We start from the raw sequence: 13,144 nt of genomic DNA, 5'->3' as shown, positions 1-13,144 counted from the left end.
ACTTGGCATCTGTCCTCCACCTGCCACAGAGATTGCTGAGGTTTGGTCACTGACCGTCCATAGACCACATAAGTTACAAGAAAGATCACATCAACATGAACAAAGCTAAATATTTAGCCTCCGCCGACTGCCTGGGTTTATGTAATACATAAAATAGGAACCAGGTTTGAGTGGCTGATCTGCAAAACCTCAAAAAGTAAAGAGGAAACAGGTCAGAGACAGGGTTATTTAAGTAGAAACCAAATTTGTGGTTTTGACAAATGAAATGAAGAGAATAACTTTAGAGTTCCCAAATATAAAAAGGAACCAAAAAAATGAAATGAACAACATTTTGCCGTGTGTTTTAAACTTTAAAGTTGCTAATCCTTGAGCTTTGTTAAAAAAGAATTACTGCTCTTGTAGAAAATTAATAACATTTTAATGTTTAAACTCATTACGGTAACCATCTGAGGGGCCAGCTGTTCAGTGGTTTTTTACATCAACTCAAAGAGGAACAGTGACACGACAGAAACACTGAATATGCGAATAAAGATGCTAAAAATGTATTTCCAATTCATATAAGCAATTATAACAAATAAGATCACACTCTTATTTTCCGTTTTTCAATTTGTGTTTATTTTAAGTCAGAGAAGTCTCAAACAGACAGACTAATGTTACTGCAGCTGGCCAATAATTTTTTACGTGGTGAAATTACATAAAAACAACTCGAGAAGCCTAACTGGCTTCTTTTTGCAGGTTGTTTCCAAACACGTGCCAAAACTCAATTTATTCAATGAAGACATCTGTATATGTATCAGCAAAAACCCAGCAGCTATACTCCTCATCTCTGCTCCGTGCCTGACTGGATGAAGTGGCATATCCAGCTTTAGGCGGGGATGTGGATCTAAGATAGGAATGTCACGATCTGATCAAGAATTCAGTTTCACATTGGCAATGAAACGAGTCTAACCCACTCGCCAACGAATGTCAGTCAACCTGCCCCTGACGAGCCAAATCCCCTCTGCTGCCCGAGAATACCAATCGTGCACTTCCCCGGCTGCGCTAATCCAAGCCAGCCTATCTCAAATGCATCAAACTGAGATGCATTTCTCCTATTTCATTGACATGCTTGGCTTGTAATTTTCCAAGTCTGATGTGTCAGGTCCATCTTTCCTTACCCTCACGCAGCTTTACCAGCAGCAGTTGTTGTACCTTATTAGGTATCTAAAACCTGAGGACAGTGACCGTACTCACCTCCCGGCACCCCTGGGCCCACTCTTCCTGGAGGGTGCAAGGTGTCTTTCGTCTTACTTGGGGCTCTAAGGTCGTTTGGGGCAGAAGGTTTATGCTAAAGTAGGACAGCAAGAAAGAACAGATGATAAAAACATTTTCTGTGATTCTAAACAATCATAGTAGCTCGTCTGAAGCCCAGTTAGCAAATAACTAAAAGCCAGACTAATTATCCTGCTTATTATCCTGAAGACATACCCTCCCTGATCAACTGCATTACTACTAAAAGATCATCATCATCATCATCATCATCATCATCAGGCAGGTCAGAAGCACAGCCAACTTAATAGGAGCTTGCAAATTAAGACAAGTATATACTGTGTGCAGCAGAGGGGCTGTAGAGGTGGTTGACAGCAATAATAAAATGCTGCTAACTGGATGATAGATATCAAAGGGCAATAAAAAAAAAAGACAATGGCAATAAATAAAGTAGGTAGATTTACAACATTAAGACGCACTATTATCAGGGGCCGTTTAAGATGACTTCTGCCTTCTGCTAACATATGACTCAGTTTCTGACTCTGAAGAGACCGTCACCTTAATTTTAAAACCTGCTATCATCACTTGGGTTGGGTCAAAAATTATCCACTCATTCACTCTTCAAACCAGTATATAGGAAGCTTGTTGTCAAACCAAAAAAAACCCCTCCAGATACTACTTAATATACAAATTAGACAGCTGTAATCATGCATTTTTATACAGTATAATTTCTCAAACATTCTGTCAGGACCACTTTAGTCAAAGTAGGATTGTTATTTCCTCTGCAGTTGCATATATATGGCAAGTTTCGTGCCTTTCCACATGTATACATGTTAAGCCCTCGTACAGATCAGACAGGCATCAATGGATGGACCAGACTGGTCATATTTTACTACTACATTCATGTAGATTTTAATTCCATGTATGCTTTGTCCACCTCACATCTATCACCAACTGAAAACCACCAGTTGACTCTGTCTGTGCATGTGGGACTCGGACTGTCATACAGGGCTGCTGGCTCAGCTTGAATCTTCGGCCTACCAGAAGTAACGTCAGGGCTGATATGATGCTTTGCAGCAGTTCTGTCATTTTTACTTCCACAAGCGCATGATGGTCTACAATGCTTGGGCTAGTGACCGAATTACTTTTCACAACTCATAGTAGGATACTTCCACATACAGTGCAGCAACTAGGGTACAATCCTATAATTTTAGTATTCAAATAGCAACCTATTTTTGAAGCAGTTATAGTACATGAACAAAAGAGTTTACCTGAGGTAGGACACTGTTGGAAGACTGTATAGTGGTATTGTCATCTAAGGAGACAAGAAAACAAACGTTGGTTAACTAAGAGTTACAGAAAATCCATTGTTGGTTCTGACTTTCAGAAGAGACATTACGCTGAGAATGTCAAAGTGATGGATAATAAAATCATGTATTATGCATGCCGCCATTATCGGTCTAAGCGTCAGACAGACTTCAGATTAATCTTCCTGCCTTTTAAACAGCACCGAGTACAGAGACATGATAGAGCAGTTTTAAAACGGATGAAAAACTAATCATTTAACATTTCTGTCCAATTCAACAACCCCCTCCCCCCCCAAAAAAACACAGTAAGTTATTCTTTTTTTATAACACCATCATTTCCATCTGGAAGGCCCGATGACATCCACGATTAGACTCCAACACTTCAGCCCAGTTTTCTTTGGATGATAGTCAAGCTGACTAAGCTGAAAGGTCCCAAGGGTACGGTTTTAAAACATCTACATCAACAACTAGGGATCAAAATTGCCTCCTAATTTAATCCCATTTAATCCAATTACATGCAGTGCCATTCAGCAGCCACAACTGAGGAGGGTCTGCTGAGGCTCTGTTGCGATCAAACAGCAGCAAAAGAGCCTGAGAGACAGAGCTCTCCCGTATTCACGTCAGGAACGAAGGACCTCCTGATTTATATGCAGATATAACAAGGTAGAGTGACTGCATTTTACCAAGAAATATCTTCGTAAAGCACAAACAAAAAGAATTGCTGGAAAAATATGCCTTTTCGAAATGTTACTTGTTGTTTTTTGTACTGAATAAACACAATTACCTTTATACGAGTGGGGCTCATGGCTAGGTGGTGGTGGGATTTTTGTCTCTGCAGTCAGCAACAACTCATATGTGTGATCCTCCTCCTCCGCTGGCTCCCTTTTCTCATCAGCACTGCTGCTAGTATACAGGGCCTGCAGAAAAGTCAAAGGATTAAAGGTGAAAAAGAAGTAGCGGGTTAGAAATTACGAGGCAGTTGTGTGAAAATATTTGTTTACAATAGGAAACCCTTCATGAAACATCCACAATATGCCCACTATGATCAGCAACGGTTTAGACCAGAACGGTTCTCGGACGCTGCCTTTTCCAATTCCGCTTTCCTATTACATGTGCTCCACTCTGCACTCAGCTGAGTATTTCTTAAGAAGCCATTTGAACTGAGTAGCAGCGCTGAAGGAAATGAAAAGGGTGGTAGCTAAGATGAAACCGGCATCCTCAGTGACAGATTGTTATTTTCCCAGCAGCCCCTGTGTCATAGTGTTAGAAAACATGTCTAACTTTTCAGTGGCATTAACTTTTAAAAGTAGTCTGTCACGACCATTTGCAAACAGCTACATGTGCGCGTGTGAGCATCTGTGGCGTTAAATGGCAACCGTTTCTGCTGGCTGTATGACCTCTGACCTATTCGCATAGGATTTGTATTACCAGGGGGACTTGATGTGATTTACTCGTGTCTGTGTAATCATGCTACTATTAATATCCTGCCAGATAATTGTGAGCCTAATGAAAGACAGCAAAATGCTTCTTACCAATTCGTACAATGCAAGCTAACAATTTCATCTCTTGAATGGTTATCCATGTAGTGTATTTATCCAAATTCTCCTTAAAAACTATCCAAATTTGCATACGTACATTTTTTTCTTTAAAAAGCAGATTCAGTGGTTGATTTGCATGGGATTAAGATCATAGATGATGTCCACAGCTATCACTAGACCACTATCACCATGTGAATACAGCTTTACTTCCTTACCTCTGAGCTCACCTCCTCTTCATTACCAGGTCCAGGATGTGACGAGAGAACCAGGCGATCTTTCTGTACGTCAGCAATACAAGATGTAATAAAAAGTAATCAATTCATTATCAGTATTAAAAGATACATGCAAACCTACACTGAAACACAAGAAAAGTAACACTGGTGGATTTTTGTAGCACTGTCATAAGAAGAGAGGATCACCATCTCCCTCTAGTGGGAGTTTAGCATTTCAGTGCCTCACTCTATGTCTTGGTATGTACAAGTTTTATAAGTTTATGTATTGGTTTTTTCAACTAAAAACATCTTTAAAAAAAAAAAAAAAAAAAAAAAAAAAATCAGAAACTGCTGACCTTTCCAGCTTCACTATCAGGCCTTCCCGAGTCTCTGTCAGAGGACTTCCCACTGGTGAGGCTGTCTAAAGAGTGGCAAGAAGTGGCCTCAAACAGAGCTTCATAAGGGCTCTCCTCCTCGGGCCCCAGGGCCAGCCCCGAGATTAGCTCACAGACTTTCTCCAGGTCACCTGCAAGTCAAAATGGATAAAGATTGAAGCAAAAACAAGTTCTCAAGTCAAAGTAATAGGTAAACTATCGTCATACTTTCCTGCACAGTGGTTTTTTTCTTCTGCTTAAAGATTTGCTGCTGCGAAGGCAAAAATCACCCACTATCTCTCACAGGAGACTCCCGATAAATCTTACCCTTTTTCCGTGGGCTTGGGCTCTCCTGAGGTGGAGGCACTGGTGGAGGGGGAAGGTCAATATCAGGGGGTTTTCCAGTCATATGACCTGGAACAAACGAGAGATTGTATCGCAGCTGTTTCATGTGATATAAATAAGAGAATAATTCCCACTGGAGCTCTGTATGTGCTCATTTGGTCTTTACCAAGGATCAGGGCAGCTATCTGTTTGCTTTTCTTAGAGGGCATGTCCTTGACAATGTCCAGCGCTGTCAGGCCCTTCTGGTCGACAATGTTCACGTCGATCCCTGGGAAACGACAACAGTAACAGTCATGTGCCAAGTACGTGTCTTTCCTAAATACATGGAAGTTATGTAGATTTAGGGCTCTACGGTCTGACCTGCACAGAGAAGCTTCTGCACCACATCAGTCTTCCCAAACAGAGCGGCTTCGTGGAGTGCACTGCCTTTCTCTGTCTGAGCAGGAAAGAAAATGAAAAAGCATACGAATTTATGAGAAACATAATAGACAGAAGTTCTTAATATTTCCTATGTTATTACCAAAAAATTAGACTACAGAATATAGCAGTTCTGTTCCAGCACCAACACTTTAGTAAAATACGTAGCGCATGTTGTGTGGATTCATACCCACTACTTGGTCCACTTCTTGAACTGACAATTATGTGGTTGAGAAATCAAAGCAGATCATTTTCCAGCTCACAGGGCCATGCTAATTAAAGTCCTGCCGGATGCAGAGCCTAAAGGAAGCTGAATAGTCTCCACATCTTTTATTCAGAGGAAAAAAGGACAGAGAAAGGATCTCCAGACAGACGGGTGGCACAGTTTGATACAGAGCCAGAGCTCTAGGGCCCACCAGGGGGAGCAAGGCCGGCTCTGCTTTGCGCTGGCCTTACTACAACAGTTCCTTTGCAAACTGAGAGCTTAAGAATTTTACATTTAATCTCATAGCTTTAGTAGGAAGTAGCAAGAGGAAGTGCTGCAAGGACAGATTAAGTTGCCTAACATGATTTGGGCCATGAAAGTATGTTAAGAAACACTTGCAAACAGAAGTTTTTCAGTAAAAAGAAATATATAAGTAACTATACATCAGAAAAAACAAAAACAACACATGCACATACCTCATAGTTAATGTCCATTCCAGCATCTAGTAACACCTCCACTACGGGTAGGTGTCCGTTGCGAGAGGCCAGGTGTAGTGGTGTGTGTTTCTTGGTGTTGCAGCTGAGCAGATTAGGATGGGCACTGAGCAGCAGTTTGACAACCTCCAGGCGGCCGTACAGTGCTGCCAGGTCCAGCGGAGTCTCAAACTTGTTATTCCTCATGGTGGGATCAGTGAGTTCCTCCAGCAGCAGCCGCACCACCCGAGAGTGGCCGTACTGGGCGGCACAGTGCAGCGGTGTCTCGTTGTCATTGTTCTGTTGGCGGTGGTGGTGGGGGGGATAAATAAGTAAGAAGCAGCTTGGGAAAAAATGGCAGCACAGTTAAGTTGAGGTAAAGTGAAAATGTGTAATTAAGGAGATAAGAATAGAACAGAGATGCTTGAATCGTGTCTGCAATAAGTCAGAATTTGTGACTCGACTGAGTCATTGTGAGAGTAAACCAGTCAGATAGGTACAGGCAAATCATGAAAGGTCATGAAAAACCACCAACCCTGAAAAAAAAAAAAAAAAAACCCCAATCAGTGAGGCTTGATTGGGGTGAGGGGGCGGGGACTGGCAGGCATGCATGGACTAATGAGGACAGGTGTCTGTGTGGCACTGAGTGCCAGGGGCAGCAGGGTGCTAACAGAGGGGCAGGGATACATAGGCGGGTGGGGAGACATGGAGACATGGGCCGGTTTGACAAGAGGTCAGAATGCACCGACACTGAAGAGCTACAAAGGGTCAGGCATGTATAAAGCTTCTTTGTTGTTGCTTCTCACCAAAGCACAAAACAGCAACAACCCACATTGCATAGTGAAAAGTAAAAATACACTCAAAGGATCACTGTGATATTAACAATAACATTTGGTCTGCCCTGCCGATCAGATTCTTTTTCTCCCCACAAGTCCAGGTCGGCTTGACAAAAACCCCAAAACGGGGTCCAGAAAACTCAACTATACTTCTATTGCACAGAAAATATACATATAAGCAGCAAATCCTCAACAGAGAAGAAAATAAAACCCCAAAATTGCATTTTTTTGATGACTTTCCTTTTGATCAGCTGATCAATGTATCGACAAACTGTTCTGGCGCTAAAAAAAAAAAAAAAAAAAAAAAAAAAAAAAAAAATGCAGTGATGATATTTTAATGTTGGAAGGACTCCTTAAGTTTAGCCAGTATTAGAATGATGTCCTTTATATTGACATGCACAAAAACACGACTGAGCTTGTACTGCAGGAAACATGCTAACAAATAAGTAGATAAAACACAGAAGAAACAGGAGTATTGACCAGATAAACTCAGTAACTAGTGCTAATTGATTCTAACCAGTCAAAAGCAGGAATGCAATCAATAGACATGAGAGCTTCCAGCATGTTATCTCTACCACGAGCAACCACCAGGGGGCAATCCCTGAAATCCTGCATGATCAAGTCAAAACACACAATGACAACATGCATATAGTAAATCAGAGCAGACCCTGCTGTGCTTTCTTTCACAATAGGGTGTTAGCAGAATTCCAATTTTGTGATTTTCTGCAAACATGGAAAGACAATTTATCTGCAGCTCTGTGGCTCTCTTAAATATTAGATACAGATGGGGTGTGGTAGAAAATGCCAGCTATTGCAGAACCGCATATTCAGAGAGTCAGTCATTCCAGACTAACAGAGCCACCTACAAAAGGGCTGACAGCTGGCATGAGAAGTCCCCACATGGACATGCATGATGCCAGTTTGGGTGACTCCCAGAGGAAGACGCCAGCTGTGCCACCGAAGACAGGCCGTCACGCAGGGCAACAGGGCAGTTTTAGACGGGTGTGACTTGCCTATTTACTGCTTTCTCTAAAACCTGACGCCAGATGGGATCAGCAGGTATCTCCTTCTTTGTTGGGAGAGCGAGTATTGTACTACACTGGCAAAGCAGGTCACGGTTTGAGCAGGGAGAGAGTCGGTGGAGTCTAGAGGAACAAAACGACACCTGCCTATCAAGAGAAGGGACACAAATGCAGGCTAACAACAACAACAAAAAAAGGCTTTTCTTGGATGAACTGAGCTGAACAAAACAAATGTAAAAGAGGCTTAAGAAAAAACAAAACCTTTCTCTGGCAGCTAAATTAAACCGACCCCAGTTTTCTCTGCCTGGGTGGTTTCATCATTTTCAGTTTGTACAGTTGTGCGCTCGTCTTTGGCTCCAAACAAATGCACGTGTACCGACACAAGCACACTGACACAGAAACGGTCCGAACGTCTTTCATCTGTGACGCACCATCGAGCATTTGTCACAGCTTTTTAAACAGATTTACTCTCAGCATTTCGATGACTTCAGCGGACACACACACACACACACACACACACAGATTATATCAGCATGATTCACTTCCTCAAACATGCAGGTCTGCTGCCTCCATAGTAATCCAAGTAAATCTGGCATACAAGGACTTTTTTTTATATTTTTTTGGCAATGTGGCTTTTCCTTCCTGGAAGAGGCAGAGGTGTGACATGCAATAAAGGTGCCTTAACTTTTAAGGAAGCCCCTTAGGTACAATTCTAAACTCAAACCATGCAAAAGCTGCCTGTAAAATCAGGCAAAGGAACCTTTTAGATAATACCGAAACACCCTTTTTACTCTTCTCTCATGATATTTAATAATAGTGCTGAAAAATGACTCGCACAGTGGACACATACCATGACTTCAGTGCTTATGAGCATGTTAACACCAAATGTCTCCCTTGCCAAAGTGGTGGTCAGGGCACTGTAGCAATGTTTCACCCAGCATCTGATCGCATTAAACATGGCTGACCAGCCGTCTGACTCACTGTTAGGAAACACACAGCAATAGGACAGTGACCCTTGGCTCCTTCAGTGGCAGCACTGGTGCATGTTATCCACACAGAGGCCTTCCACTAAAACATCCACTTACTCCCAAACACCTCGACCGCTTTGCTTTGTATTGCAGTTTTAGCTTATAACGGAAGCACTTATAGTTTATCCCACTAGTTGTATAGTAGGAGTATACAATTTATTTATATGGCTATTTTTAAGCATTTTATATCAGCAAAATGAGCCAGCCAATCGGGAATTGAACCTGTGTCTTGTTGCTCGCCCCATTTGCACAAATGCAATATGCACACAAATCTTACAGACTCCATTTCTCATTAACATTATGATTTATGTGGAGTGCATTTACAGGGCAGACACTGCAGGGTCTTGTGTAATATTTTGTTACATTGTTCAGCCGAACTCGTTTATTCATAGGCCGTCAGAGGAACACGCATATATACAAAGCATAACTAGAAAAAACTATTTGAAAGTCGGTCTACTTTGCTTTTGCATTAAAATCTGCATGTGAGACAAAAGAAATTGAAAGAGTGAAGGCATGACAGTTGGAGAGCTGAAATATGGAGCCCAGTTTGAAACTAATTTCAGCAGACTGCTTGCCCTGTAGCAAACAAATCCCATTCAAAAATGCTATTGTACAGAGTTAATTTGCAATTTCTGATGAAACACTTTTATATTGTTATATAAGAAGGACTTTCAGCATTGAATTCAGCTTTATAAAGATTGGGATCAGCATTATCTCCTCTGCACTACCACAGGCCACATGAGCGGTCAGACAATCACGCACTAACAAGATAGATCTCAGAAGGCTATTACCCAAAATGACACCAAAGGCTTGCAGCCGCGCTGGGAAAGATTAGAATTCATAAAGCAAAGCTAAGACTTCCTGGGCAGTCTTCTGTCTTTACGGTGTGTGGAGCTGCATCCTGAGTTTGACCACAGAGCACGTCAAAGAAGAGATTACGCTGCTGATTGACAAATCGTGGTTTAACCAAAAACATCTGGAGATTACACCCCATTGTGTTATCACGCTGCTGAATGTTCTGAGACGAGGGAGAAAGACCCCAAGTGACAGAGAGAAGGGCAGGATGTTATGGTTCTCACAACCTGCAGCTGGGAGACGGTAACACGGTTTGACTAGCCACCGCAGTCACGTGACACGCTCACTGGCAGCAGGGCGAAGCAGAGGTTACGTCAGCCTGGCCTCTGGAAGTGGTAGTAGTAGTAGTGGTGGGTGATGGTGGTGGAGGGGTGGGCTGAGCAGCTGTTGCAGCTAGTGCGCCAAAGGGCTGCCCATCCTCAGTGCATGCCAGTGTCACCGATTGAATTCCTGCTAGCTTCTGTGCATTCAGACAGCTCACAGATCTCACACACGTGAACTAAAGCGTCGTTTTCTGGGTGCTTCTGATAAAATTATTTAAACAATATTTCTGCTGTTATACTGAAAAAAGAAGTTATTAAAAAAAATGAAGCAGTCATTTGCAGCTGGACTCAATTTTAATGTTTTTAGGTTTATTATGAGTTATGGAACAATTTAAATTAAGTATAATTGTAGCCAAGGATAATTAAAGAACACTGGTGACTTGTTTGGGAGTTTGAGGAAGAAGGAGAGTTTTGATGAGAAATGCTGATTTCTGTTCTATATTTTGCTCAAATAAATAAATAAAACAGTTAATCACAAAAAAGTAGCCATTTGTTTCAGCTTTGGTATTTTTCTTTATTAGTCAAAAGCCCTTTGTTTTTGCATATAACACAGAGCACCAATAATATGAAGGCAGGCTACAGTAATGGATTACAGGCTTTGGAGTCTTGTAATGAGATGGATGCCTAAATGGCTTCTAGCCATGGAATGTAATTCTTTGCACAGGGTGTATTCTACCTTTTTCATTTTCGTATTGCACTTGTTAAAATACACCACCTTTCAAATACAGCTACAGAATATTAAAAAAAATATTTAAAAAAATTTAAAAAATTAAAAAAAAATAAAAAAAATAAAAAATGGGAAACTATCAAAATAAGACACCCCGGCTCTGTCCCCAATCCCTCCTCCTCAAATTTCTCAAAACTGACATGGGAGACACACCCTTACACTTATGACAATGTTGAAACCCTGATTGCTCTTTTTAAAATAAGGAATCAAAAAAAACATTGTTCCCTCAGGGGCATGTCAAGCATACTTCATGCACTTCTTAGCATGAATGAGTTGAGAACAGGTCTTGGAGGACAAGCCGAGAGCAGAAGGGAGTGCAAAGTGTTGACGAGGCATGAGCTGGACACTAGAGTGGCAGACGGAGGGGATAAATGAGCGTGCTGTCACACTGCAAACATTATGCCTAGAGGAAGGAAGGGAAACTCTGTTCGGCTTGATAATGAGGTGCCCAAGTCAGAAATATTGCATCTACTGCTTCCATCAGCAACTTCCACTGCGCACGAAGAGAGCAAGGCATAAGATCGGCTTCATTTCTGCATATAGTCTCACATGAGCTTGGCTTAAATCTGCACCAAACTAAAGCATTTCCATTTATCGTCATTAAATATTGTTCCATTCTTGGATACTTATTTTAGATGGCTCTGAAGTGGCTTGTGTGTGGGGACATGTAAAGCACATCTGAGGCTGGGTCAGAATTCACCAGCCTATTGTATATCGTATTAGACAAGTGACCTATATAAGAAAGCCTGGATGAGAGGTAGCATGACAAGTCTGGGCAAACTAAGATTTATAATGGTCAAATATGGTAATTTATTAAAAGGGGGGGGAAAAGGAGGTCAGTGATAAAAATGATCTAATGAGCACCACATGCAGGGTTTCTGGAACACCTGAGTGAAGGTCCGTTACATAGAAATGAACCAGCTCTTGCCAAATCAGTGAACACAACGCTCATTAGCAGCATCGCTGTGGCATAGTGCATTAGTAGGTGCTACTTAGCAAACACACATCTACATGTTTTAGCCGCCTATTACCCAGTAATGTAGGCTGCTCTTGTTGGTTATGTATCTTAGAATAAACAAGTGATAACAGACAAAAAGCAACTAACAGATCACACTCCACTGGAGGCACTGTTTGTACTTCAGATCAGTGCTCGTTGTGGTTACTGGGTTTTTTCCCCAGCTTCCTGGAAATACCAAGTAAGTGTTTGTAGCCTGTACATTGGCTGAATTCTCTCTGCTTAGCGGCACAAATAGACACAAATGCAGGACTATGAATCCAGCTTAAGCTGATGAGTACCAGATAAATCCTCTTTATATTTTGCAGTATACCTGTGTTTTGATTCTCATCTCTGTGGTGACAGTCCTACCAGCAGGGCTGCATTTTACATTCACCAGCAGTGATTGGTTTACCAGAACTGAAGAGGAAGCAACAGCTGTAACAGAGACGACTAAGCTTTGCACTGCAGGTTAAAATTTTCAACATATTTTAAAAGGCTGATTAATGCTGAACATCCGGACTGGGTGTTGGATGAGATATGGTCATAACAATAAGGCCGACATTCCAACTATGACACGATCCTGCCTGCATGGGAAACGTCGACTGATTCATTTTTCGGTAAGAGGAGATTATCATTATTATTTGCTTTCTTTCCGCTGTTTCATCATTTTCTTCTCACTAATTGCAAATTTGTTTTCCTTTATCATGAAATAAACACGTCTACAAGTACCCAACCAGGTTCCAGTTCTTGTAGATCAAATTAACATTTACAGTCACTGCATAGACTGCAAATATCACTCTTGGACATCTGTACATCAATGACACGTCACGTCTGCAAGTGTACAATATACTGGTGTATTACTATTTAACCACAAAGTTCCATGATTTCTTTTTAACTTTTTGTTGAACTCCAGAATCTTCAGCTAAATTTCAAGAACAGAATATACTCTACATCCCTAACCAAACTGGTGTGGGGGGCACATCCTGTGGCTAGTGGCCAATACTCCCCTGCTGAGGCTTTTGAAACATCATCAAAGTGGCCTTCCCACAGAGGTTAGTATCAGCAGGAGACAGGATGGTGGTATGATGAATAAACATTAGTTTGGCTAACTTCTTGGACCAGGATGACAGCAAACTGGACTCAATCCAGAATGATTTCTTGAGTGAGTTACTTCTGAAGCTGTAGTCCCTAAGACATTTTGTACAGCATCACTGCACACCTTACTCAACCACACCAG

General features: G+C 41.6%; 1 protein-coding gene across 2 annotated transcripts in view; it reads right to left on the bottom strand.

Annotated features, from left to right (window-relative positions):
* The window catches only part of anks1aa (ankyrin repeat and sterile alpha motif domain containing 1Aa), a 59,930-nt gene that overhangs the window by 31,547 nt on the left and 15,239 nt on the right, over positions 1-13,144 (bottom strand). For both annotated transcript variants that reach the window (XM_085443775.1, XM_085443776.1), the window contains exons 5-13: positions 6,123-6,419; positions 5,385-5,460; positions 5,191-5,292; positions 5,007-5,093; positions 4,662-4,831; positions 4,309-4,371; positions 3,340-3,472; positions 2,520-2,563; positions 1,234-1,327 (exon numbers count right to left, since the gene is read on the bottom strand). In XM_085443775.1, the coding sequence (XP_085299901.1) occupies positions 1,234-1,327; positions 2,520-2,563; positions 3,340-3,472; positions 4,309-4,371; positions 4,662-4,831; positions 5,007-5,093; positions 5,191-5,292; positions 5,385-5,460; positions 6,123-6,419 (1,066 nt within the window). The remainder of the gene's footprint in view (positions 1-1,233; positions 1,328-2,519; positions 2,564-3,339; positions 3,473-4,308; positions 4,372-4,661; positions 4,832-5,006; positions 5,094-5,190; positions 5,293-5,384; positions 5,461-6,122; positions 6,420-13,144) is intronic.

Source organism: Copadichromis virginalis, linkage group LG20 (genome assembly GCF_057382275.1).
Source record: "Copadichromis virginalis isolate Kocher_CV1m ecotype Utaka linkage group LG20, C_Virginalis_male_GT1.1, whole genome shotgun sequence".
Taxonomy (NCBI): Eukaryota; Metazoa; Chordata; class Actinopteri; order Cichliformes; family Cichlidae; genus Copadichromis; species Copadichromis virginalis.
The sequence above is the reverse complement of the archived record's forward strand: the minus strand, read 5'-3'. Positions and strand labels throughout refer to the sequence as shown.